This window comes from Perca fluviatilis, chromosome 19, assembly GCF_010015445.1.
Source record: "Perca fluviatilis chromosome 19, GENO_Pfluv_1.0, whole genome shotgun sequence".
Taxonomy (NCBI): Eukaryota; Metazoa; Chordata; class Actinopteri; order Perciformes; family Percidae; genus Perca; species Perca fluviatilis.
Window position 1 is genome coordinate 18,724,608 of NC_053130.1, and position 27,926 is coordinate 18,752,533.

Below are 27,926 nucleotides of genomic sequence, written 5' to 3' on the forward strand. Positions count from 1 at the left end.
CAAGTTTCACAATAGTTTTTAATTAAAGAGAGAGGTATTACATTGTTCTCAGTTATTGGTTACATAGTGGCTGGTACAGTGACAAGAGATTAATTTAGCATAAATAAGCAGTTGTGCAATTAAGGGTTATTCAATTTCACAATGCTATTGCATAAGCACTTGCTTTGACTGTACAAGATGCATTTCCACAGATGAATGCAAAATGTGCTTTTGTTTGTTCTGAAGATCTGAGGGAGAAAACATATCAACAGGATTTTAAAGAGAACGTGAACTTGCACATAACAGAGAGTAACCTATCGCTGGAGACCAACCGACCAGCATTGATGAAAAGATGTTGCATACACGGTGCAGAGGCTGATGGCTCTGCGTAGCCATCCACATGGCAAAGGTAGAGTAATGTGTGTGTCTTACCAACATGCTCCAAACTGTTTGAAAGATGTTATCGGGTAAGAAGTTGACATTCTGATCACCCCTCCTCGTGGAGAGTATTGCTTTGTTACATTCCACATTTTGATCATGTTCAATTCATTCAGCCAAACACCAGGCTCAGACGTTTGTACTTTAAGAGTCTGCATGCAATAAGAGAGCTGGTGTGTGTGTGTGTGTGTGTGTGTGTGTGTGTGTGTGTGTGTGATAGCAGCTAAAAGAAGTTACATACAACAGTTACATCCAAAGTTCGAGGTTCAAACCAGCAGCTATGAATCATCTTTAATCTGTAACTTGGAGATGTGGCTCTGTTGCTATGTACACATCATATAGCTACAGCTAAAGTGGCAAAATGAAAATTTTGTAAACCTCATATTTTTTGCATTTTTGGCTGAGTTTGTATTAAAATAGCTATGGAACACAGATAAAGGATGTTGTTACATAACAAATTACACCTTAATGCCCAGCAACTAACTATTTAAATTGTCAATTTAAATCAGTTTTGTACATTCTACAAAAAATCGGAATATTTAGTGTTAACGCCTCGTTCAAATTTTTGTAAAACAGTGAATTGAAAATGTATGAATTCATCCAAACATTTGTTATGTTGAATCATTCTTTATCTGTATCAGGATGTTCAAGTTGTGATTATGTGTAGTAAGACTTTCATTGTTATAAATTCGGCCCACAAACAAAAAATTGACAGGCGGTGTGCAAACTTCACATTGTTTCTAAGTTACATTTGAACTAAAAGGTGAGATGTAATCCTCCTCTGGTTTGGATCAATCAAACATTCACCTCAGACCACAAACAGACTGAAAGCTACACATTCAATCTATAGTAACCACCACCGGGTGCTCTCAAATCAGTTTCATGCTCTCTGTTCCCGACCGCTTGTGACAAGTGGCTCGGGGTCAATGTGGAGCAAGCGGTGTGAGTCATTCCAAGGCACTTGATTCTTTTCATTTCCAGAGATGATGAACTGAAAAATCAATAGTGTTCTTTTGCTAATGCCCTTTTTTCCAGGGTACAAATGCACTTAATGAAATGATGACAAAATGCCTAATGAAATGCTACTCATCAAGGTTACAAACAGATACTCCCGTTGGTATGATGATCTTATGTTCACTTGTGCACTTTGCTAATGATGTTAGAAATATTACTGCCAGATAAAAGATGTGAATATTACCAGATTCTAAATCCCATGCAATATGACTGTTGCAAATGAATGCAATTTGCAAATTAAAAGGACATGGAGAAAATAAATGAGATACATTCAAATAGTGACACACATTTAAAAAAAAAAAATGCTAAAGACAGAAGGCAAATCACTAAGCCTGAAAAGGCAAAACAACCTCAGTGATCTAAATTAAATTGACATAATCACAGCACCGAGAGCACATACAAGAACAAAAACATTAAAGTTAAAGTCATTGTAACTAACCAATAGGCCTCCTCAACATAAAGTATCAAAACAGAAAACTTCAGGTTTCCTATTATAGCTAACTAAAATAACTACAGCCGAAGAAAAAGGTATAACCAGTATTATGATAGACTGCACATGGTACTCATACACAGTCTGTGCTTTACAGGTCAGTGAACTGAAGGTGGAAACATTCAAACTACTTTGTGGTCTCGGGGACTTTCCGGTTGCCATTGGTTGCCGTGAAGCTGTAAAATGCCCTGTAAAACCTCCAACCAGACTTTGTAGCAGAAGAAGTACTGTTCCTGAAACGAGAGAGACAAAGGGGAAGTCTAGCTCTTGGAAACAGTTTTTTTTTTTTAAAGCTGAACTTTTAACTTTAACCCCTCTGTTGGTACTCACCTTAGTTTGAATCATCCCATGCCGCTGATATCTCATCTCCTTTACGATGTTGCTTACGTTAATCTGAAGACAGAGACAAAAGGTTGTTAGGCACAACTACAGCATGTTTTTGAACTAGTCTATGACGGTAGTTTATTTCTAACAAGGCTATGCTACGTGAGGCTAACATGCTAACAACAGCAAGCTCACAATGACTCCTGCTGGAGGAAAATACAGAGGATTACCAAAGTCAATAGGATCCATCATCTAAGGACCATAAATGTCGCGGTAATCCATCTGATAATTTGTGAGGCATTTCAGTCTGGACCAAAGTAGTGGACATGCCAATCGACATGCCACTAGCATGGCTAAAAATACAAAAATGTTATGGTAAACCAATTAGTAAACCTAATTAAATGGCTTCCACTCACAGGCAAATCGTTCTGAATGAGGCAGAGGAGAACGTCAGTGCAAATGAGAACTCCTGTGCGTCCGATGCCGGCGCTGCAGTGCACAGTGACTGGTCCAATATGGTGCACTGCCCTCAGGTAGCGGATGAAGCGAACCAGCTGCTCGGAACTTTTCGGCACTCCGTGGTCAGGCCAGTGTGTGAACTTCAGGTGACGGACAAAATGTGTCTCACCGGTCTGGAATAACAAGAAGTTAGGAACCAAGCAGAATTTTGAAGTTTAGAGTAAACCATAATATTAATGGCATTAGACAGGCAGACAGGTATTCCTCACACATCCTTTACCTCTGCCTCCACCATGCGGATGACCTTGATGTGGAAGTACTCCAGGTACTGATGGTTCTCCAGGTGAAGCTGGTACCTGCCGGAGTCCAGAGGCACGCCCAGCTTCTCTGGCCAGTACTTGTGACATTTGATCCTTCCCCGTTCTACTTCCTGGGTCATCATTGCAATGACATCAGATTTGTTTTCCCAGATCATCTGCCAGAAGGCCGGCACTGTGGAAGGCAGAGGGCCCTGACAGGAAATGTAGAAGAACTCTTCATCGCCAACTTGCATACGGATGTAGCTGGCGTTGATGTAGTCCTGGTTGTTTCCAATGGCAACACGGGTTTCATCATCTATGCGGGGAAAGAGAAAGAGGAAAAAACACCTTAAACTGTGTGTGTGTGTGTGTGTGTGTTGTTTTGAGTGTGAGCATGCATCACTGCATGAATTCATATCATTCAAACAAACTAATTACACCTCCAGCAGCATCCTCCCACAAACAGATCTGACAGACATTCCTTCCAGTTGGTTTTCTCGATGTTTGATAAATCCAGTAATTTTTTGATCACAAACAACAAACACTGCTACCTTGTGTTTTGCCAAAAGCACGCAATCTAAGTGTACAGTAAATAAAGACAAGTAAACAGCTCTAAGGTCTGGAGTTGGGCGCAACAAACCAGCGCTGTGAAGAGGTTTGTTGATGATGAGAGAGGTGATAGACTGAAAGCAGTTAGGAATGTTTTCTGGGTTGGTCCCCCACCTCCTGCTTGTGAGGTCAAAAAAGCCACAGACTGGAAACCAGGCTTTCTATAGAAAATAGTTAAAGACTATAAGCAATGGCTCGGATCAGGAAATAACATGCCCTTTTTATCTGGACCTTTTGCACAAACAGCAGTTGTAACAGGCTGCAAGCAACAAGCTTTTTATCATGCTCATTTATTTCAACTTTGATCCTTTCACTCCAACACACTGAGGGCTGGAGAAGTCAACACTTCTGTGTGTTTGTGTGCATTTGAGTGTGTCTCCAGCTTTTACACCTTCTTCAATATTAACAGTGTTGAGCACAAGTATTATACCTCAGGGTACACACACAGACACACTGTTTCATTTTGTCTCACTGTATTTACCTCCTGAAATTCATATTAATTATACAGCTTATAATATAATTTTTATCCTGATGTCGCTTTATTTATTAAAAATATAAATCCCAGATAATTACAAGGGGCAACAAATGATATCTTTTCATCATCACATACTTGGCTAATTGGTGGGATGGGAGATTATAAGTGCTGCTCAAGTGAATTATTGATACTAAAGTTGGAAATGATTTGTTGCGCAGACAAGTGTTGTAAACAAACATCTCCACTCCCTTCAGTAAAGACCTTACAGGAAAAAATTGCAAACAAACTAGCTATCCTATAAATGCCAAGTCTGTGAGCATCCAGCTTTTACAAGCTTGAGCTCACCAAAAAAAAAAAATTGCAGGGCTTTGAACAAACGGAGAAAGTAAAAGTTTAGATTCTGTCAGAAGAAAGTAAAAGTTAACAGAAGTCGTCTTTCAGACTTACAGGGTAGGATGTCTCTGTAGCGGTTCTTATCTCTGTTCTCCGGGGCTTTTCCCACCAGACAGTTGTCAGAGGGCTTCAGATGTTCCAAAGCCTGAATGAACAACATGAGCACAATTAGAAAAAGAAAATGTAAACACTTAAAGGGGTGATAGAATGATTATATAGGGTATTTTACACTGTTCCTTAAGGTCTCCTAATGGGGTATGTAACATTGGTTGGGCTGAAAATTGCCCGAATGATATTTTATTGGGCCCTTAACTACCCTGTGAATATGGCTCTTCTGAGACTTTTTTAAGCGAGAAATCAACTATATAAAGCTCAAATATGGGCCGTTTTACGAAAATTGATGGCCAATTGCAAATTTGGTAAGACTGTGTGTCGGATTTCAGCGGCGGTGCTGCCTGTGTTGCTGCCTCGCCGCCCGGCCTGCCTTCCTTCACAGACCCCGGCCTGCTATGAGGTACTTGGAGCTCCATCACGACTGGCAGCCCACAGCACTCCATACCCGCGCAAAGTCACCATCTTTTGGGATAATGGACAACCAAATGCCGCTGCCCTGACAGAGCTCCAGGGCTTGCAACTCCCCTCTTACTGCTAGCTAAATGGCCCGTGTGTGAGAGTGAGAGCGCGGTCAGCAAGCTTGTTACACCAGCAATCTCTTACCACATGTTACACACATGTCACGCCACTTATACAACATATACCTAAGGGTCTTATAAAGCTAACAACGGTGTCCAATTTCAAGTTAATGAATATTGGTGAAGACTAGGTGTTTCGTTAGCTGCGACTGCCCCTTCAATTCTAGCTATATGTAGCTACAAATCACGGATAGTTAGCTTCATTTTCGGCGTAATTCGAGTATATTTACAGTTTGAATTTCGTCACGCCACTTATACAACATCTAGCTACCTAAATGTTTTATTTTCAAGTTAATGAATATTTGTGAATTTCAGAGGAATTCTAAGAGGAGGCTAGCTAGCTCTCATTGACAGAGCTACATCCAGCCGCAGGCTCTATCAATGAGACTCGCGGACAAGCGGTGTTTATTTCCCCAATCGTTTGTTTAAATAACTCAACACATTATAATTACACACATTATAAGATTAACCGAAACCTGTGTTAAGAGATTGCTGGTGTAACAAGCTCGCTGACCGCGCTCTCACTCACATACACCGGGCATTTAGCTAGCAGGAAGAGGGGAGTTGCAGGTCCTGGAGCTCTGTCCGGGCAGCGGCATTTGGTTGTCCATTAGCCCAAAAGACGGTGACTTTGCGCGAGTACGGAGTGCTGTGGGCTGCCAGTCGTGACGGAGCTCCAAGTACCTCATAGCAGGCCGGGGTCTGTGAAGGAAGGCAGGCTGGGCGGCGAGGCAGCAACACAGGCAGCACCGTCGCTGAACTCCGACACACAGTCGGACAAAATTTGCAATTAGCCATCCATTTTCGAATTTGAGCTTTACATAGTTGTAAAAGTATTTCTCGCATAAAACGTTTCAGAAGTGAATTTTGTCATGAAATAGCAGAGATCTGTGTGACCTAGATTCAGAAGACTACCTGATTTCAGGTCAGTTGTGTAGCCTATGTAAATGTTGGGGCGTGACTGTTCTCTTAATACACCCATGAGCGTGACAAAGGTACAGGTCTTGGGAGGTTGACGTCAACTTCCAGCTTTGTTGAGATTTGCCCGTTTTCAGCGGCAGTTTCAAAATATTAGATTTTCATAGTAAAGGGGTGTCAATGGGATTTTGAGCTTCTATGTATTTACCCACCGAACTGTCGTTATTCAACTATGACAGAGTAAAATCGGTTTTGCATTCTATCACCCCTTTAAAAAAGTGCAGCTGGATCACAGTATGTCTGTCCGTAAAAATAGTCTAAAACTGCAATGTTTTAAAGTGCCCATATTATGAAAAAAATAAAAAAAAAGGATTCTGGGATTTGGGGTGTTATTTTGTGTCTCTGGTGCTTCCACATGCTTACAAACTTTGAAAAAAATCCATCCATGCTGTTTTGAGTGAGATACGGTTTCTGAATGTGTCCTGCCTTCAGTCTCCGGTGAGCTGTTCAAAATCGGTTACGGCTTTCTACATCACAAGTCGAAACGAGCTGGCTAACCGCAACCATTAGCATGCTAGCATGGTCTCACTCTGTAGCTAAAACAGAGACAAGGTGAAAAGAGGAGCTGCAGCAGTGAGAGAGAGCTGTGCAGTACAACAAAAATATGGTGTTTTTTGAAAATTAAACCATGTAAACCTATTCTGGTACAACCTTAAAATACAATTATGAACCTGAAAATGAGCATAATATGGGCGCTTTAATAATGAGTATGGCTGTGTGTGTGTGTGTTTGTGTGTGTGTGTATGTGCATGCGTGCGTGTGTGTGTCTGCACATCCTTTTTTTTGCTGATTTCTCTCAATGTGTCACAGTGCAGTACTAATTATAATAACCTCCTACTGTATGTATAGCTCTTATGGCAGGTTCAATGTGGAAAAGGTTACATTTATTTATTTGACAGGGACAGTGCACAGCTCCTTAGCAGTACCACAGTTATAGTACCAACAATAGTACCAACAATAAAATCACAACATTAAGACACCACTACAACAGGACTACACAACATTAAGATTAGCTGTTTGGGTTTATGCTTGATGGGAACATGATTGGGTTGATTTCAGCCATGATTTCATATGAATTTAAAACCAGCAAAACTGTTCCATTCTCTGATCTCGCTTGATACTTTGTTGCTCTAACAGAGAAGACTGATCTGCCAAACTCAGTAGATCTGTGCTGTACTGCACAGTCACCTCTGTTGGTCGTCCTAGTTCTCCTCCCTGTGTCTGAGCGCAGTGATACAAACTCATTTAATGTGTGGCATGACACACATTAACTGGTCAATGTGTAATTCGACCCTTTGTTAAAGGGATACGCCACCGTTTGTTGAAATAGGGCTTATCACGGTCTCCCCTAGCTGTAGATAGGTGGGCCAACGCATTTTTTGTGCGTGCATTGTTTTAGTCCGGTGCAACACCGGCAGCGCCGCCGCTAGTTAGCTTAGCGTAGTTAATGGAATCCTATGTTGCCGGTTAGCATGTTGTGAGTAAAAGTGAGCCAACAAAAGACAAAAAAACAACCTAATTACTTGCACTGAGACAAAAAATGCGTTGGCCCACCTATCTACAGCCAGGGTAGACCGTGATAAGCCCTATTTCAACAAATGGTGGCGTATTCCTTTAAGGCAATTTTACAAAGAATAAATTACACAGATCGGTAAATACCATGTACATGAACTATTTTGTCCATAAAACATACATACCATGAACTCTTTGACCAGTTCCTGCTGGTCCAGCTGATGCTGCAGAATCTGGATGAGTGCTTTGACCCTGGAGCCTGAATACTGGCTGGTCGTAGCAGGGCTAATGAGAGCTAAACTGGCCAGTTCCTCCTCTGATACTATGGGTGGGCCTGAGGAAACAAAACAGGAAAAGAGGAGGACAAGGGTTGCTAGTACTGTATGGCTCAGCATAGATACAATTTTCACCCTGACAAATCAGCACAGTAGAGAGGAGTAGAGCAATAAACACCTGTTTGTGCTGAGGTCATTTCCCGACCAGTGGCATCAAACACATCATCATCTTCTTCTTCGCTGCTCCAGCCGTCTGACTGGGTTTTCCGGATGTCTTTGCAGGACCGGTCCAAAAGTTTGGTCACAATTTGTTTCCTGGGGGAGTCAGGGGGCAGGGGTGAGACCAGACCATTTTACTCTTCGGTAGGAGGGGATGAAATCATGCAAGGCTGAGCTTCCTTTCCCTGCGACTTTTCCACCTAAAATACAGTATAGACAAGAGGCTAAAATAGCTTTATACTTCTGCCATACTTTTTTTTTTTAGGCTACAGAGAAGAGTACTACAAACTTCCTAACTGCTATTTTTGTCTCATTGGTGCTCACAGCCCATAAGCAACAGCATTTATCCCAGGCTGTTTTTTTTATTTTCTTTTTTTATTGCTCTCTGTTGCCTCATGGTGGCGTACAGTGGAACTCCAGCAGACCAAAACAGAAGAAGAAGCAGGATGAGGAGGTGGAGAAGGGGAGGAAATAAGTTGACAATAAAATAGGAAAGTAGTTTGGGAAGTTACTACCTTTCAGAAGCTCCATGCAACATGTCAGTGACATTGAGGGATGGGCAGCAAGCTTGATGAGAAGGGGTGCTGTTACAGCTCTCCTGTTCCACACACAGGCACCCAGAGGAGGCAACAGACAGAAGGTGCAATATGTTAGTAGTAGATGTTGGTAAAGGGGTAAGGAGGCGTGAGATTTACGTTAATTAGAAGTTGACATCATTATTACTACACACATTAGCCCATGTGCTTGTTACCTGTATAATTTCAGTGTCATCTGTTACGACAGTCAGTCGGCGTGGTGGAGGAGGTGGTGAGGTAACAAACACCCCAGCTTCATTGACCAGAGGGTCTGAAGTCACTTTGGAGACAATGATAGTAGGACACAATACATTTAGTTACGGCTGTTTCTAAGTCCAAGTCTTCAAAGGCAAATTGCAAGTCAAGGTGCTGTCTTATTCATGTTTTGTGATTTTACCAATCACATTTTTTTTTTTTATTTGAATTCTTACGTCAAGTCTTTAGGCAGTGAAGTCTAAAGTAGGATTAGCAGCATACACAGCTCTTTATTTCAGCATTATTTCCTTTCTAAAAATGAATGATAAAAGGAGGAGGAGTCGTCAGAGATCGTACCAGGGGGGCGCTCAACTGGCCTTTTCAGCATGACGTCAAGGGAGGAACAGGTATCAGGGCTGGACACAGGAGCCGGCTGCTCGGCTAAAATAGCTTCAGTGTGAGCAGACATGTTGGGCGGTGTAGGTGACTCGGAGTAGGTCAGGGGCAGGATGTCTCTGCAGATGGTGAGCTGTACAGTGCCTTCAGCTCTACGCAGGATATCCACCACCTTACTGTGGCTCAGCCCGGACACGATCACACCGTTCACCTAGAATACACACAGTGAGGATGAGGGTTTCCCCACTATAAATAAATATAATGTAGTTTGGGTGTATTATGGGCTGTTACCTCTAATAGAATATCTCCCACTCTCAGCCGGCCGTCCTGCTCAGCTACTCCACCAGAGCAGATTTCCTTCACTCTGAGCATGCTGCCATTGGTTCCCCCAATCAAAGCAAAGCCAAGGCCTCCTCCTTCTGGTTTTGTGAACTCCACTTGCATGATGCAACTCTAAAGGGATCAAAGGTGAAAAGGAGGAGAAAGAAAACGAGAATTCGGAGAAGTCAGTTTCTTCCAGTGTATTTACAGGAGCACCTTATGTTGGCAGAAAAATGCCATTCTGTTGTTAATACATGAGTCAGGTATAAAGAAAGCCTGACACACCACACACACACACACACACACACACACACACACACACACACACACACACACACACACACACACACACACACACACACACACACACACACAGTGACCCCCGCCAGCAGAGGGTGCATTCACAGATTGACACACAGTAGACTCATGTTACAGTTTGTGTTTAAACTGCAAAAAGAACAGATAGATCTGGCAAGAGGCGACAAAAATGAAGGAGTACATCAGAAAGAATGAGCTTTTGGACAAAGATAAATATGTTCAGAAACTTACATCCTGTTCTTGTGTGAGAGAGCGACATCTGAAATTTCCAGGAGTCCCATACAAGGCTTCAGCTGAAAACAATTAGAAGACAGACAAAACAATGTATTCAATTAATATTGATCAAGCCATTAAAAGCGATGTAGAAGCTAAATAAGAGAAAAGGTCTGGAGTTCGGCCCTAAGCAAACAATGGAACTTATCTTCTGTACCAGTTTCTATCCATGCGACCATTTTCAGCCAATGAAATTTCCGTAACAGACACGCAGAAAGAAAAAAACAGCACACACCAACCTCCCACCTCTCCGGCCATTTTGAGAAGTGTTGATGGGTACGTCTCTTCTATGACAGATGAACAAGGCTGGTCTTTTCAGACTGACCCTCTCCACTGTCCCTTACCGATGCATGCACCGTCACCAGGCAACTGAGCTACCTGCCCTGTAGACCACTGGCTGTATGGCATTGTTTGTGTGTGCGCGTGTGCGTGTTTGTGTGATGGCTACAGCCCTGCAGTCCAATACACCAGTGGAGGGCCTGAAGCTTGCTAATTATTAATCCTACTGGGAGAGCCCAGGATCTGTCTGTCAGCATTCAGATCACACACATACACACACACACACACACACACACACACACACACACACACACACACACACACACACACACACACACACACGCAAAGAGAACTATCTTTCAGCACCAAGCTCCGGCTTCACACAGACAAAAGCAAAAGAGTGAAAGAGAACCAGTTATGGTGCTGAAAGAACATGTGAGAGTTCGATGGAGAAAAAACCCACCATCTTCAGTAGGAGAGTCTTTCTCTGGAGAAACGGGCTCTTCAAAACGGGCAAAGAACTTCTTTTCTTTTTTCCAGTCAAACAGACCTACAAAAGAAAACTTATATATATATGTATATATGTATAGAAATGCACTACCACAGATTGCACAAGGAAACAATTATTTTGAACTACTGGTGCTAAATCTTGCACTACTGGTGTCTTCCCAGAACTGAGAATGCTTTCTGGTAATGATTGAACTTTTTTCATTGTTCAGTTGAGCACAAACATATCTGGTTTCTAGGCAATCCATCAGTGCATATAACAAGCAAACTATGTGTTTTTGGGTTAACTCAATCAGGTGAAACCATCCCATAAATCCTTCAGAAGCCCTTACCATTCCACTTAGCTTTGGGGTTCACTGGCTGGTCTTCTCTGTGACAGACACAAAAAGTAGAGTCAGTCATTCAAGAAACAAAATCAAACCTACTTCAGTGTCAGTATCAGTATCTCTCGGGCCTTTGAAGGCACATACCTGAGGATTTTAAGCTTGACTTTACGAGGGGCGATCTCACAGGCTTTGACTGCATCCTCCAGGGTCATTCCCAGGGTACACCTGCCACAGATGTAGAGGATCTTGTCACTGGGTTGGACGGTGCCCTCCTCGCTGGCTGGAGAGCCTGGCACCACCTGCAGACAGTAGATGCCCTGCCATTTGCTGCCAATGCCTCCTGTCAGCTTTATACCTGGAGAAGGCACACATATATTGTAGATACAACTAAATGATACTGATGATGTGTGTCTGTGTCTTCAAAATGTGTGAAAATAAACAGTTCCCACCCAGCTGTCCTGAAGGTGTCTTGTAGAGAACTATATCAGGCAGGCTGTCACAGGACGGCGGGGCCACCAGGTTGGAAACAGCCCTCCCAAGGGTCATACTCAGTCTTCTTGGAGATGACCTGAGAATCGTCATGGCAACATCATCTCCCACATTGGTAACATCATGTCCATTTACCTAGAAACAAATGACAATGTATCAACTTGACCAGCACATACTCTAAATAAAATAATCAAAATAATGTTTTTAAGTGTGCATAAATGTACGGATAAGTGTGTTTGTGCATACTGTGACAAGCCTGTCTCCTGCCCTGAGTCGTCCATCTGACTTGGCTGGGTTGTCCAGTATTTCCTGTATGTAGTAGCAGTTGTCCAGTTTGCTTCGAGTGATGGTGAACCCAAAGCTTCCATTCCTGGACTTGGTCAAAACCACTGTCAGCTCAAACTCTTTAACCAATCCCTGACAGGCAAGAAACAATGATAAGTTATCTTTTTAATAGCTACAGAAATCCTCCAAATAACTTGAGCACGAAGAATTATTTTCATCACTTCATGTTTAAGCTTAAACTTCAACACTTTGTTGACTTTGATGAACCCTGTGGAACAAGCCCAAGAGTTACTTTTCATCTAATCACAGATTTCTAACCATAACTTCACTGTAAATCTGTTATGCAGAAGAATGTCTAAGATGACTAACTATGGTACAGCATATTTTATATAAAGAAAACAATTTACCGTATGTTATATTGTAGCCTGTGTAGCTTTTCGTCTCGCATTTAACATAGCATACAAGTATAGGATATGATTAACCGGTAAGGTTTTGGTAAATTAGATTTATTTGGAAACATTATAAAACAGTCTTGTTTTTTAATGTAATGTAGTGTCATTTTATTTAAACCGGGACAATGCACAATTAAACATTAACCTTGTATTAGAACGAGGAGAGATGCATTTATTATCATTTGTTAGTGGTATTGTTGGTTTATATTTGTTATTATAGTGGAATCACAATTAAAATATTGCATGTAAATTATACAGTGCAAATGTCCTGGTAAATGTTTTAAATAGACTATTTGTCTACAGTATCTCTTTCTCTTTTCATTGTTGGTTTCAAGCCAAAAAAACACCCAACTTTAATTACTGGTTTGTTGTACCAAAGCTTGTATTCCCCAAACATTATGAAAAAGTTTTCAAATGTGTTTTATGCTGGCAAAGGTAAAGTAAGCCAAGAACACAAAAGATCCCAAACTTGCCTTCCTCCGACTCTCTTCCTCCTCCTCCTCATTCTCTTCATAATCATCATACTTGTATTCCCTTTCTTTCTTCTCTGCTTCTTCTCTCAACTGTGTATGGCTCTGGGCAGGAGGGGGCAGCATTGTGGGGGGTGGCGTCAGGGCAGGTGGACTGGCACAGGGAGGCACAGAAGGGACAACCTGAGCTGTAATGGGGGTCAATGGGGGATCAGGAGGCTGCGGTAGGGGCACGATAGGCTTACTGTTCTTGGAGATGGCTTTGTAGTGACTTGGAAGAAGCCCCTGCTGGATCGGATGGTGCTTGGATTTTGGTGGCTGGGTTGTGAGCGGCTGGGATGGGTGGGCCAGGGAGCAAGTGGTTATGGTGTCAGACGAGTGGCTGAGGGGCGAGCTGGTGGTAGTAGTGGGGATGTGAGGGCTGAGGCTTGGATTCTGAGAGCTAAAACTAGAGGAGTTGTTGGAGATTTGAGAGTGGAGGCCTGTGAGGTTGGTTGTTGGAGTGTGAGCGGCCAGACTGGAGGGAAGGCTGAGAAGAGGCTCCAGTGTGGAGCTGATGGTCAGGTACTCTTCATCTGCCATGATAGTCAGTCCATTTCCCATCAGGCAGTAGGTCACACTTCCATCTGCCTCCTCTCTGACTCCACTGCAGATAAACAGACAGAAATACTGTATATGACGTACATAACATAGTACTTCACTCAAAACTTTCAAAGTTTCTATCCAGATAATGTAATTTAAATTGTACTCATCTTCATCAATTTATAAAAGCTGTTTTTAATGTTTAAATTCATTAATTAAATAATTAAAACGTCTAAAATGACGTTGATGGCACACTACTAACTTAAACACAGCTCACTCCCTAGCTGCCCTGAGCAGGACTCTTGGTCAATGAATAGGCCATAAGTGGGAACGATTTTGCCAAGAATTATGCCAATATTCTAGTAAAAGAACATGCATTATTACTGTGCTCTGTGAAACGTTTTCATCTGGCACGCCAGGCTACAAGAGAGGAATAATTGATACAAACATTTTTATTATAGGGTAATGTCCAAATATGTAACAGTTTTCTTGTGTGGCTACTTTTGATACCTTACCTGGCATATACGTAGTTCGAAGCACTCTTAGGACAGTCATCCATAAGCATCACAGTTGAGCTTGTAGTCGTTGCAACATCTTCTTTCTCTTCATCTTTCTCTTTCTCTTTCCCGTCCTTGTTCTTCTTCCTATCTACTTGCTGTTGTTCCTCTAGTTTACCAGTGGTTGGTTGTGACTCTGGTGGAGCCAGGGGAGAGCCACAGGCAGGTGAGGTAGGTGATGCTGGGGAGGCAGGTGAGGGTGGCGAGACTGGTGACGGAGGTGATATAGGTGAGGTGGGCGACGGGGGTGAGCGAGGAGGAGATGGGAGATTTTCATTGGATTGCACTTCACCATCCAGACTCTCCTGGGTCTCCAGGAATGTTGGAGCTGCATGAGGATCCAAGCTTTTCTCTGCTGTGTTTGTCAGATCTTCCTCATGGGTGGGTGACTGCTTTGGGGCAGATATTTTGAGATCATATTGAAATTTAAGGAGCTGACTGTAGTCCTCTCCTAGTCGGATGTCCAGAGACTGAGATCGAACCTCACGGAAGAATGCAGGACTCTACAGAGTCGGACATGAGGATGAGGATTACTGGGTCTTACTTAGCTGTTTTTTGTGTGTATATGTACTTGTGTGCATGTGAGCTCACCAGTGTGTTGTCATCTGCATCATACAGTACTGCAGGACCTGGTCGGCAGACCAGCAGATGAACTTCAGATGGAGCTCCACGTAGCAGGAACAAAACCCTCTGAAACAACACCAAAAAACTTTGTGTTAGTGCGGGAATGTTTGGGCACAGCTTGAGATAGACTCAAAATGTGCAAATCTTTTAAATTGTTACACGTTGACTTGGCGTAAGTGCACCTGTGTGAATGCCATTGTAATTTCTTGGCAGTACACAAAAGATTAAATGACACACTAAAGGCTATGACACAAACAGCTTTCTATTTTCAGTGGCATGAGATTAAAGGATTAGTGGACCAATGACGTGGCCGAGATCTTAAGAAAGACCAGGGCCACTAGTGGCGCTCCTACACTCACCAGCCCATTCACAATTATTTATACACAGACAAAATCACCCACTGTGCTGCCTAGGGCTAAAGATTTATTGCATTTGCAATAATATCGCAATATGTTAAAAGAAGATTTTTTAATCGCAGAGGCTGCAATTACACTCTGGTCCTGTGACACGCGAGAGTAAAGCAGTCTACAGAGAAAGCATCATCTTCTACCTCGACAGAACCTGACACTACTGAAACTTTAGTGCCAAAAAGGAACACTACGTCAGTTGTGTGGGACTATTTTGGCTTTATAAAAGAAGATGAGTCTGGCATTGTGCAAAAACTGCTTGCTATCGTTGCTACCTCATGGGACAACACTACTAACCTGTATCAGTACTAACATTTAAAAAAATAACCGCATATTAAATCGCAACTGCAATATTGTTTAAGAGAAATCAAAATTAGATTATTTTCCAAAATCCTTCAGCCATTAGTCAGCACCTTATAAACCAGTCTATTATTTGAAATTTTTTTTAACCACATTGTGCACCCACTTTTTTAAGTCCCTATTTCAATTTTGGAAAAAAGATTAAACAAAACTGCATCCACAACAAAACCACATATATGCAATTAGCAAGCTCTATTTATGAATGTGGACATCTGCTGGCTTTATTTTTAGGATAGGATTAATAATCATTTTAAATACTCTAAACCCAACCTGGTAAGAGAGGTCCTTGACAGGCTCTTTGTTGACAGACAGAATGATGTCTCCCTCTCGCAGCAGGCCACTCTCTAGCGCTGGTTGACCCGGGAACAGACGTTTGATACGAACCACGCTGCCACTGTCTGGACCCGAGTGCAGCTGCGAAATGTTAAAGCTGAAGCCGAGGCCAGACAAACTCTTCTTCAGCACCACTTCATGTGTGTTTTCTAGGAATGAGAGGAGACGGAGGGGAATCTTGGAGCATTAATGTGTGTTGTGTAATCTTTAATCTGTAATGTGGGCTGAGATTTGGTACATTGTGATAAAAAAAGTTGATTAATTCCCCTAACACTTTTCCAATTTCCCATTCCAATCACAAAATATGAACAAGCAGACTATCCCTTTTTCACATATTGTCTCACATTGCCTTCAGAAGGAAAGCTTTGTAGAGATGAGGAACTATCCCTTTAACTGAGCTCAGGCAGTGAACAGGCAGCTTCAAGGTTTCAGTGCATGCTGTCTCGGGGGACTAAGAGAGCGTCAGCCCTGGATGACTCTGACAGCAACCACAATGTAGCTGTCAGATGACTCACATTCACCTTTGGGCCATGTGTGCAAGTGTGTGTGCGCCTGACACTGTCTATCTTTTCTTTTTTTTCTCCTATGTGAGAGTATGTGCCCCTTCCTCTTGCCTCTCACCATCAGTCACAAAGCTGTAGTCCTTGGCTCGACCACTCAAGGTCGTTTCCATGGAGACTTCAGTCCTTAGGTGCTGTATATGTGATGAACTGTGGGCCAAGGGGGGGCAGGGTGAGTCAAGTCTGGGCTCCAAGATCACTGTGGGTTCCCTTTCCAACAGCAGGTTCACCACCTATGGGGAACAGATTCACATACAAGCGCTTTATATGTTCCGTAGTTCATACTCCAACATGCACCTGCAAGTACAGAAAATAATGTACGGTATCACCAGCTACTGTGCTTTTTTTCAGTGCATATTTATAATATCAACTTTGAAAAAAGCTTCTCTAGATCACTGCAGATAAGGTTGAAAGATTGTAAGGGTCCATCAAGTGCAACTAAATGATCAAATGATTGTCGAAGAAAATCAACACTGACTGAGAATAGAAAAGGGGTAACATTGACACTGACACATGAAAATATGCTGTTTACATGTAAAATAAAAAAAAACAATTCTGGAGAGGGCAGTCACATTTTACTGCTATTAATGAAATCATATCTGCAAAAGACAAATTATGTCTATGTATAATTGTGTTTTACTGCATATGCATGTTTGCATGTGTGTGTGCGTGTGTGTGTGTGTGAGTGTGTGTGTACCTCCCCAGTCCTCTTCAGGCACTCGACAGCTTGGTGGTGAGTCACACCCCTCATGTTGGACCCATCAACCTCCAGCAGTCTGTCACCTGTCATATGCACAAACAAATCTAAACATCAATACAGTACATAAACGGTTTGTGTGTGTGTCTGTGTGTGTGTGTGTGTGTGTGTGTGTGTGTGTGTGTGTGTGTGGGGGGGGGTTGATGGGCATGTCAACAAATCTAAAAGTCGTTCCTGCTCACTGAAGCATGAACCAAGCAGATGCAGACACAGCACAGTGACCTTAGTGTTACACTTATATTCATAAAGGTTTTAGCTGGCATATATTTCACAATGTTTTCATGATATCGTTTGATAATGATGCAAAGGGAAATGGAGATGTCATTCACGTTAACACAACACAACAAAAAATTCACAGATGAGAAATGCAAATGAATGACAAGAATGGCTTTTGCTACTATTTCCCCTACTAAATCAGAAGTTAAGTGAACATCCTGCACAAAATCAAACCTTTCATGTTTTTGGCAGCCACCTGATCACATATCGAAATGACAAATGAAAAGATTACCGATCTGAATGCGCCCGTCCTGCTCTGCAGCACCTCCAAGCACCAGACTTTTGATGTAAATACCTCCGTATCGCACATTGGTGTTTTGTCCTCCCTTGTGGCAAAAGGGAGAAGTAATTAGTCAATGTCTAAAATAATGCTAGAAACAAACACTGACTCAGCGTAAATGGATCCAAGTTAATGTGCATCATAGCTTGTTACCTATAAAGGATTTGTTGCAGGACTGTTGTAGTAGTTTTAGCTATGTGTACCTAATAAACTGGCAGTTGAGTGTATATGGTAAATGCTGTATAATAAAAAGAAAACAATTCACTCACAGCAACACTGATGCCAAGACTACCACTGTTTTTCTTCAGCTCCACCATAAACTGCTCCCCAGTTTTCAAACTTAAGATAGACGGGGACCTAGAAGACACATCCTGATAAAGAGAAGCAAAAAGGTAAACAGAAAACATTTGTTTTAGATTGAGAGAGGAATAAATGAAGAAATTATAGAAGTGTGTTTTCAGGACACTACGTGTTTCATCACATTATTCAGAGCACTTAATCCATTTAACAATTAGCACCGGGTTAAACTCTAGACCCCATGCTGACAACTTTGCTTCCATGGAAACAAAGTCACTTATCTCTAACCTGGGCATCATGGATTCGCACAACAGGAATGTGAAGCCTCCTGCTCTGTTTTGGGGTTGCCATGTTGGACAGAGTGATGGCCTCCTCCAGTTCCTCCACGACAGGACGGTACTCTGTGCCACTCAGTGTGGTCTGTGACCCAAAGCTTCTCTCCAATGCCAAACCGAGAGTACTTTGACTTAAGGAACATCTTCTGTCCTTCAGATAGTCTGATAGGAAAACAACCAGGTGGGATAAAGGACCTCAGTACACATATAGCTTATATCAAGGGGCACTACTGTACAATGATTTATGAATATTCCATAACTGTATGAACTTCTCAGACTGTGCATGCAGAGAAGAAAGCATTGATCAGATCTTACATTTAGGCTGGGACACAATAAGCTCCACCTCTTCAGGGCTGCTCTGTAAGATGGCAGCAGCGTCACTAAATGTCACTCCTTCCAAACTAGTCTTGTTTAGGGAGATAAGACGTCCACCTGGAAAAATCAGCTAATCATTACAAAATCCTTGTTATAGGTTGTCACATGCAGCCCAACATGCAGCCCAATGTTATTCCTAGTGATGTTAAGTCAAGTTCCCTTCATTGGTGCTTCATACCGGGTTTGATTCGTCCATCTTTGTCCGCGGGTCCGTCAGGCACAATGGAAGCAATGAAGATCCCAAGGTCAAGTTTACCTGTATTGTCCTCGCCCACTATCACAAAGCCTAAAACAGGACCAGAGAATAAGTGAGGACAAAAGTCTCCTGTTAAACAATCAGATATGTGGTACTTTGCTGTCGGCTCATTCATTTTACATCACGTTCACTGCTAAGCTGCCTTAATAAACTCACCAAAGCCCAGTTTGGGATCTTTCTTCAGGGACACACAGACTATCTCTCTCTCTGGTGGGGTCCTGGTTGGTGTATCAACTGCAAGTCACATGTTTTAAACGGGCCACTGTAATGTGCTTATATATTTTAAATACCTGATTATCATGTTCAGGGTCACATAAAAAACAAACAAACACATTCACACCTATGGGTAATTGTGGAATAAGACCCAAACACATTATTACTTCTTAACAGTGTTAACCACTGAGACACCTAAATATAATCATACAGACAGGTGACAAATAAAAGACTCCATTAATGGGAAGAGAAACAAAACAAATGCAGATGCAGAGTAATCATATGTTAGGGCCTTCACAGTCAAGATCTCAACCCAACTAAACACCTATGGGAGATTGTTGAGCAACATGTTAGACAGTGCTCTCTACCACAACCATCAAAACCAGTAGAGGTCAATGATTTCTATGCCTAGGAGGATTAAAGCTGCTCAAGAGGCTCATGGTGGCCATACACTTTACTAAAGATGCCTAATGTTGATTTTCCTTTAGGTAATGCATATCAACAACCTCGACTCAACGCTCTCAAGCGTATCTTCTGAATCTAGCTAGGTCACGGATCTGCTATTCCATTACAAAATTCACTTCTGAAACTTTTTATGCGAGAAATCAACCATATAAAGCTCGAATAGGGCGCTTCAAAATGGATGGCTAATTGTATTTCTCCGACTGTGTGTGGAGTTTGTCGGTGTTGGTGCTGCCTGGGTTATACATAGCCCTGACCGCAGTGTCAGCGAGCTTGTTATCCCGCAGTCTTTTACCCAAGCCGCAGGTTCCAGTTAATCTTATAATGGGTATGTGTGTTGAGTTATTTAAACAAACAATAGGGAAATAAACGCCTCTTGTCCGAAGTCTCATTGATAGATCCGGTGAGATGGAGTCCATCAATGAGAGCTAGCTAGCCTCCTCTAACTCTGACATTCACAAAATACATTCAATTGAAACCGAAATCGGACAAGTGTTAGCTAAGCTTTGTAAGACCTTGAGGAACCTGTAATATTCATGCGTGACGAAATTCAAACTGTAAATATACTTTAGTTATGCGAAGTGAGCAAGCTGCGGTATTCCCCATTGTAATGAATGGGACATATAGCAAGCAGCTGTTCGTCCTACAAAACGCCTTGCGTTCATAAAAATGCCTTAAAATCAAATCGACACAACGGTTGCTTTATAAGACATTGGGGAATGATGTTGTATAAGTGGCGTGGACGAAATTCAAACTGTAAATATAATTTAGTTATGGCGACAATGTAGCTACTAGCTCGCGGTATTTCCCCATTGTAATGAATGGGACATATAGCAAGCAGGGTCCTCTACAAAACACCAGCGTTCATAAAATGCCTTAAAACAAACGACACAACGGTTAGCTTTATAAACATTGGGGAATGTGTTGTATAGGGTAAAATCAAACATAAATATAATTTAGTTATCAAAGTGTAGCAGGGTATCCCATTGTAAAATGAATATAGCAAGAGTGCTTGCAAAAGCGCATAAAATGCTTAAAAAACACACAACGGAGCTTTATAAACATTGGGACATTCAAAACGTAAATGTATTATTTATAGATATATTATGCGGCCGACCGTAGTGCAGTATCCACAAAGGGTGACTTGTGGGTATGGAGCAGCAGGCGGCTTCTCGTCAGACTGTGTGGAGCTCCTAAAGTCCGACACTCTTACCATTTGCAATTAGCATCAATTTTGTAAACGGCCATATTTGAGCTTTATATAGTTATTTGCTTAAAAAGTCTCAGAAGTGATTTGGTAATGAACATTGCAGTGTGAATATGAGATCTGTGCTTCTCTAATGTATGTGTATTGGGGATTCTCAACCAATCAAGCGTTCTAATGTCTCGTATGGCAAGTCGCTCAACCAATCACCAGCAACTCATCTAAATATTCATGACCATACCATATTTGGAAGAAAAGCTCTTGTTACAAATAGGGCCAAAACACAGGGATGCATAAGGGCCCATAAAATATCAACCAGGCCATTTTCAGCCCAACCAATGTTACATACCCCATTAGGAGACCATAAGGAACAGTGTGAAATACCCTATATAATCATTCTATCACCCCTTTAACCTGTCTAGTGGGTTTAACAAAAAAATAGACATTTTCACCTCGTATAGAGGAAGAGGCTTCAGAGTCCTGCTTCTGTAGTGAGACACTGGACATCATTCTGGGAAGCGACTCTGGAGTGCTACAACACATGTGCACAGTTGCATTACCAAGCTGTGTGATGTTCACAGAGACAATATTTCTATAAGAAGAATATTATTTGTTATTATCATAAGGGCTACCTCCAACACTGTCGCTCTTTCATGTCTCTGAGGTCTACTGTTTCAGTGAGCTCCTTGTTCAGCTCTCTGCTCATCTCCCTCCTCATCTCCCTCTGCTGGCGCAGCCTCGCCTCCAGCTTGGCAGTCAGGTTGTCACAGGACTTGGAGAGGGAGTCTGGTTGACCAGATGTCAAACCTATATGGTGCAACATGCCCTCTGAGCAGGACATCCGCTTTAGGTCCAAGTTACGACACTGGTAGACAGACATGTACTTATCCATGTTTTCATCTAGAGAAACAGAGGTGTTATTTATTCTTTGTAATTCTTGGCTATAATATGCATCGGTATAGTCAAAGTCAAAAATAATTCATTCTACACAATCAGTCAAATTTACTCACCTGGTATCATGGTGTGGTTAAGTTGACGGGACGTCATCTCGCTATGGAACTTGTGCTGTGCTGAGCAGAGGTTCAGAAGGTACTGTGCTATTTTTGAGCTTTCTGTTATAAAACTGTGCTTTTTCCCGCTGGGCCCGCCACACTCTATAATGAGTTTACGACGCTGAAAGACAGACACAAGTCATCATACATTTACTTTGAGCTTTGTAACAAAATGAGCTGTAAAAAAGTATTATCTTATATAGCAAAATCTAATTTTTACCCCAGTGGATATGGTGTCGGTTTCCCTCCAAAGAAAGCGTCTGATGACAGTCCGGAGGTGGTTCTTTATCTCGTACACAATGATTCCTTTGGCACAGACTCCCAAAACCAACTCTCCCACCGCTGTTCTTTTCTCTCTCCCCACACGGTGGAACATAACCCCATACTCCGGCAACTGCTGGGCAATCTAAATAGTACATATTTTTTTTACATGCATTACATTTTAAATTATAGCCCTTTATTTTAACAATCCTTTAGACTTAAAGGAAAATAGTAGTAGTTAAACAACTTATTCATTTAGAATCATGCAAGGTGAAATATGAGTGTGAGTGGATGCATTGGTAGTCCGGATACCTTTAGGTACTCTGTTTCTGCCTCTTCAGGCAGAAGTTGGGCATGACTAGCATGTAGTCTTGGCAACTCTTCTTTGACATTGGGCAGGGCCAGCTTCTCGAGCATCCTCTTGGACACATAATGCTCTGGCTGATAGTAATTCTTACCATACAGCTAAAAAGACACAAAAGAACAAAATGTGGTGCTGTAACACTGAAAGATAATGCTGGTATTTAAAGACATAAGGTGAACATTTTTATTTTTATCTGCGGTACCTCTGGCATGTAATCCCCAAACTCAGCCTGCAGAGCAAGGGCAGCCAGAAACAAGCCTGTCTCCTCATTACAGTAAAGCCTGTCCTCCAAGAGATCCTTACGCAGCTGTAAGTAGTACTGGTGACGAGTCAGTCTGTGCCTAGGAGGCAGGACAAAAGATAAAGTAAAAGACTTTTAAACTATGTATTTCTATTAATGGGTTTTCTACATAACAGTAAAACGCCAATACTGTACTTACAAAATGAAGGACATATCATCAACAAAAAATTTGATTCGAAGAAACACCAAAAAGGAGAAAATCTGCCCTTTTTTCCAACTGTCAGGTGCAATTTTGGAGATTTTTGTTTCATGGTCCAAGAAGAAATATTCATCATCTGCAGAATGAAAGAGAAAGGCCTCTTTGACTTCATACTGAAACAACAAAATAGCCATAAAGATCTAATATGTAATAATAATATATGATAACATATAATATATACTAAATTCAACTTTAAAAAAGAAATATTTTACCCCTCATGTCAATTGTGAGGGCACAATATCATATCATATATCATATATATATATATATATATATGATATATATATATATTGGCCTCACATACATATATATATATATATATATATATATATATATATATATATATATATATTGTGCAGTCACAAGTTGGACTATGGATATTTTGAATTTCTATTTGAAATGTTGCAATGTGATGCACAATCAGTGCGGTCCGGATAGGTCCCACATAATATGTCACTCTTACCATCTATAAAGGCAAGACCAAAGTAGAAGTGTTCCACCAAGTTTGCGTGAGCCACCACCATGTCAAACACATCTCTTGCTTTGGACTTAGTGTCACAGCGAACCACCACGTACTGTCCGTTAGGCAGCACTACTGTCACTTCTCTCTGAGACGAACACGAACGACCCTTTCTGGACTGTGGTGGACACGCACACAGACACACTTGGACATAAAAAAAAACTGACAAACACACTCACATGCATGCACATAAATACTGTACATGCAAGTATGCAAACAGGCATAGTTCAGCATGCAAATAAAAGACAAATTCAAATTCAATTCAAAAATGAAAAACCAGCAATTTACATTGATATTGATCAGAAGCAGAGGAGATAAAGAGAAATTATACATTTACCACAATAGATCCTGGAAGCTCGAGAACAATGTGTTGTTCGTCTTGCATTCTGACAAACTCAGGACCCAAAGCCTGACAAAACACACATTTATAATATGAACTCTTTAAGCAGCAACACATCAGACAGCTTCTCTACATGCTCTGCTGTCTGCTGAAATATACTATAAACTATACTCCACAGTTCACTGTCATTCTTCAACTAAATAATGTATACCAAAGCTGCTTGTACAGATCCACAACATACACTTTTAGCTTATGGTCTACAAAAACATTTCCCTTGCATTTATGTAACTGAACAAACATTTAAAAAATGCATAATCTTACCTTAGCTTTCCTCTGGCTCAGGCTGAGCGAGGACTCGCTGAAGGTGATGGAAGGACTGTGAGATCTGCCCAATGTCTTGGGAGAGATGTCGTGTTGGGGGCTCCTACCAAGCCAACTGCAGTTGCTGTCCCTGTGACGGACCCCACGAGGGAGTCTGAGGGGAGAGAGAGGGATGGGGCAAGGACACATTGTGTAATAGTTGTGCAGACAAGTTGGAAAACTCTAACTCTGAGATAATGTCATGTCCCCTTAAAGTCACTACAGACAATGAAGGAGCGAAAAAGAGAAGCATGCATTGTTGACATGCACCTGCAAATAGCTCTAACAGAATCTTTATCTAACTACAATATTAGTGCTGATCATGTGTATGTATGCACAGTAGGCGATTTGGTTCTGTATTATAGATCCAAGATGAAACTGAGAGAAGGGCGGGACTCAGAGAAAAAGTCGCTATTATCTGTTTGCTACTTCAGCACCACGGACAGCCCCATGGATTGATCAATACACAGCACAGTTAGGCTACTGATAATTTTGAGCCATGATCGGGCCTATAGATTTGTAATTTGCACAAACTTCAATCAGATAAGGGATCATGAGTCAGGCAGATTAGACTAACATATTCAACTGAACAACCGCTCTGCCCCTGCACTCTCTCTGCTAAAGAGAGATGGAGAGAGGGGTGGCAGGTTAACAAGGGGCAGGCATTGTGGTCATTTTGCTAACATAGGGGATGGCATCCCCCCTCATATGGTCTACTGTGTAAGCAAGCATATTGTACATACCGGTCTAAAGAAGATTGGTACAGCGGTGTGGGAGAGCTCCTTGGTCTTTGTCTCCAAGGTCTCTGAGGTAAACTCCCTAGAAAACCAGACATAAAACGATCACTTGCATTGTCAAAACAGCCTCTGATGAAACACACAATAAAGAAATGTTAGTGATTAAAATGTTGCATTTAAGGATGACATCCGCACACCAGAGTTAGGGAATTTTGTTAAGTGGACACAAGACACTTGTTTTCAGTACCTGACTTTGAGTCAGAGTCCGTTGAGTATCTTCTCCCTTCACCACTGCCTTCGCTGAAGTCTGAAAGTGGCCCTCTCTTTCCTGTCAACCAGGTAAGAGATGAAAGATGACAGCAATTTTTGATTCCTGTCCGTCACTGTGCTCCCAGGAGACACTGAGATGTTTTCACAGAACTGAGGCGGAGGATTTAGCCTGCAAGCATCCACACTCTGTATCTGATTATTGGCTCTCCCAGGAGCCTTATCCTGGGCTTGCTTTAGGGTTAAGATTTTAATCCTGTTGACCTGTATGCCGTCTTGAATTAAAAGAGCAATGACTCAAACTAAATGCTTCAAATATGTAGGGTCAAACTTCAAATTGATTTATGATGTTAAAAGAATAGAAGCAATAAGGCATACTACTTACTGATGTACAGTTAAGTAATCAAAGATCTGCTTGTTTGTCAAAAACCCTTATTCAAGAAAATTCCCAGTATCATCCTTATGTTCAGTAAGATTTCATCTCTGCTTTCTCCTCTTTTACGTGATGCTTTGGATGTTACTTGTACAACTGGTTTAATAAAACTCAGGTTTGTAAGGACCATAACATGCTCACCATGAAGTCTCTCTCTGATCATCTGACTCCTGCCACTCAAAGGGACGTGACTGTCTGGCAGAGAGCCATGGTCCACCTGGAGGAAAAAAAATCGCTACAATTCACAATCATTTTAATTTATTTTGTCATTATGTATATTGTGCTTTTAAATTCTGGTACATACACAATGGCCTTCAAAGAAGCTGAAATGCTCGCAGACAGGAACATACTGTAGGTAGATAACTAGACTCACTGATTCGTGAAAAACCTCCTCCACCAGCTGTCTGATGACTTGGGCGGGGGGCGGCAGGATGGTGGCTTTATGCTGAAATTCGCAGCCTTCAAAAAAAAAAAAAAACCCCGCCGGGCCCCCCCCCCTCACACCCCCCAAAAGGAGCGTTTAAATGGTAACTAATTGAAACTGCAACTGAAAAAAAAGAAAGAAGGAAAAAAAAAAAAAAAAGGGGGGGGGGGGGGGGGGGGGGGAAAAAAAAAAAAAGGGGGGTGGGGGGGGGGGGGGGGGGGTTTGTGGGGAAGAAAAAAAAAAAAAAAAAAAAAGGGAAAACAAACAAAAAAAAAATACTGGTGAATAATACAGGTTGAACATAGTGCTATAATTACCAACTAGCTCTAAAGTAAACTTTTACATACATGTATTTGTGCTTAATGATGCTTCATAATGTTTTTTTCAGATAATACTTTATATTCAACCTTTGCACTGATGATTAAAATCCTAAAATGAGCGCCAATCATTATCATTACATATGAACATAAATGATATATGTGGGATTTTAGATTTAAAGTGCAGGACTATGTTGACACACAACATCTTGTGGCCAAGCAGGAGAACTATAAATTAAATATTATCCAACAAATTGAGAGGGAATTTATATAATAGACCAGGCAGGGACATAACAATCAAATTATGATGAAAAAAATAGATTAATAATGTGTCTCTTAACTTATTCTTCTCTTAAATAGTTTACATAGGGTGTCTGAAAAGCTATAGACGAAGTAAAAAAATGCTTGTCTGAACAGACTACACAGAAAATGGCCCATCTGTAAGTAAAAGGCAACAGTGGTTGTGATTTCTATAAATAGCTGATAAGACAGCACATGTTGTCTTGTATTATGCCGGGGTAACATTTCCTGCAGCTTTCACACATGAAATGCTAACCTATCTATGAGTTATATTAATAGGACATATTGTGATTAAGAATATGAGAGGCAGATTACTTGAAGGTGTGTGTGAGACAAGCGCACACATGTTTAACAACTTCCCCGTATGTAAAAACATTCTAATTATTTTATTTAGTAATTACTTTAGTCTTTTCTACCCAAAGTTCATAAATTAGGGCTTTGAAGAGCAGAATACAGGGCAGCAGTTCATTTGCTAAGCCACTAGATGGAGTGCTTACACCTCAGTCGTCCTTCAACTCCTGACATCCAGAAATTTTACACTCCAAGGAAAAACACAGAGCAGAGTTTAAAGTTACTATTAGGACAAGTATGAGGATGAATGCACTGACCCTCTCTATGGCAGGTTTGGTTGAGCTGGCACGGCCCTGCAGCATCTCTGGAGCAGTGAATGTGGATACCTCATCTGATAGGCCACAATTCTTAAATGCTAATGTACCAGTGGCTGACAGCAGCAAGGAGGTGGGGCTTATGATATTATACATATTGTTCTGACCTGCAAAGAAAGTAGGAAGTCCATAACATATATGATGCTGCTAATACAGGTCTACAGTAAAGTCAGAGTGAAACTGAAATACTGCAAGTTATATTCAAATGGTTATGTTACATTACATTGCAAAAACATAATGGAATGGTCATAGCATTGATGTATGTGCGACGACAATGAGAGGTGGTGATCTAAAATGCTTTACCCTTATAAGAGACATCCACTAAAGACTCTGCAGTGGCCAGCAGCAGGGACCAGACCTCCTCCTCCAGCAGAGGTCCCCCTCGTGCCTCCAGTACTTCAGCTAATGTGACAAATGTGCTGCTCATCCTGCACACATTCCAAGTACGCACCTGAGGATGTACGCA

At 41.6% G+C, this 27,926-nt stretch overlaps 1 protein-coding gene across 2 annotated transcripts; it reads right to left on the reverse strand.

Moving 5' to 3' along the window:
• Positions 1-26,213, reverse strand: ptpn20 (protein tyrosine phosphatase non-receptor type 20). 2 transcript variants are annotated; one of them, XM_039784821.1, is made up of 44 exons: positions 26,128-26,213; positions 25,896-25,971; positions 25,302-25,382; positions 25,061-25,136; positions 24,279-24,432; positions 23,955-24,026; positions 23,561-23,735; positions 23,038-23,173; positions 22,800-22,938; positions 22,546-22,698; positions 22,193-22,378; positions 21,931-22,093; positions 21,553-21,820; positions 21,373-21,452; positions 19,198-19,275; positions 18,964-19,071; positions 18,726-18,842; positions 18,364-18,572; positions 18,048-18,149; positions 17,731-17,824; positions 17,163-17,248; positions 16,527-16,698; positions 15,843-16,054; positions 14,773-14,871; positions 14,140-14,684; positions 14,009-14,044; positions 13,046-13,688; positions 12,082-12,252; positions 11,796-11,970; positions 11,491-11,701; positions 11,353-11,390; positions 10,977-11,063; positions 10,193-10,254; positions 9,614-9,775; positions 9,284-9,533; positions 8,908-9,011; positions 8,672-8,754; positions 8,116-8,252; positions 7,848-7,996; positions 4,535-4,625; positions 2,985-3,319; positions 2,662-2,877; positions 2,252-2,314; positions 1-2,154 (listed from the first exon to the last, which is right to left on the reverse strand). In XM_039784821.1, the coding sequence occupies exons 2-44, from the start codon at positions 25,915-25,917 to the stop codon at positions 2,044-2,046; spliced, it is 6,651 nt and encodes a 2,216-aa protein (XP_039640755.1). In that variant the 5' UTR covers positions 25,918-25,971; positions 26,128-26,213; the 3' UTR covers positions 1-2,043. The 2 variants fall into 2 exon arrangements, with proteins under 2 accessions (XP_039640755.1, XP_039640756.1); XM_039784822.1 differs by lacking the exon at positions 14,009-14,044.
• Between the last annotated feature and the right edge of the window lie 1,713 nt (positions 26,214-27,926).

What these genes read in the sequence shown, in the direction of transcription:
- ptpn20 (XM_039784821.1), bottom strand. Translation starts at nt 25,917, where the DNA reads ATGATCAGAGAGAGACTTCATG. An exon ending in GCCTGAAGAGGACTGGGGAG is followed by an intron (nt 16,699 to 17,162) that starts GTACACACACAC and finishes TGTTCCCCATAG; the next exon opens with GTGGTGAACCTGCTGTTGGA. An exon ending in CTACAGAGACATCCTACCCT is followed by an intron (nt 3,320 to 4,534) that starts GTAAGTCTGAAA and finishes TTCCCCGCATAG; the next exon opens with ATGATGAAACCCGTGTTGCC.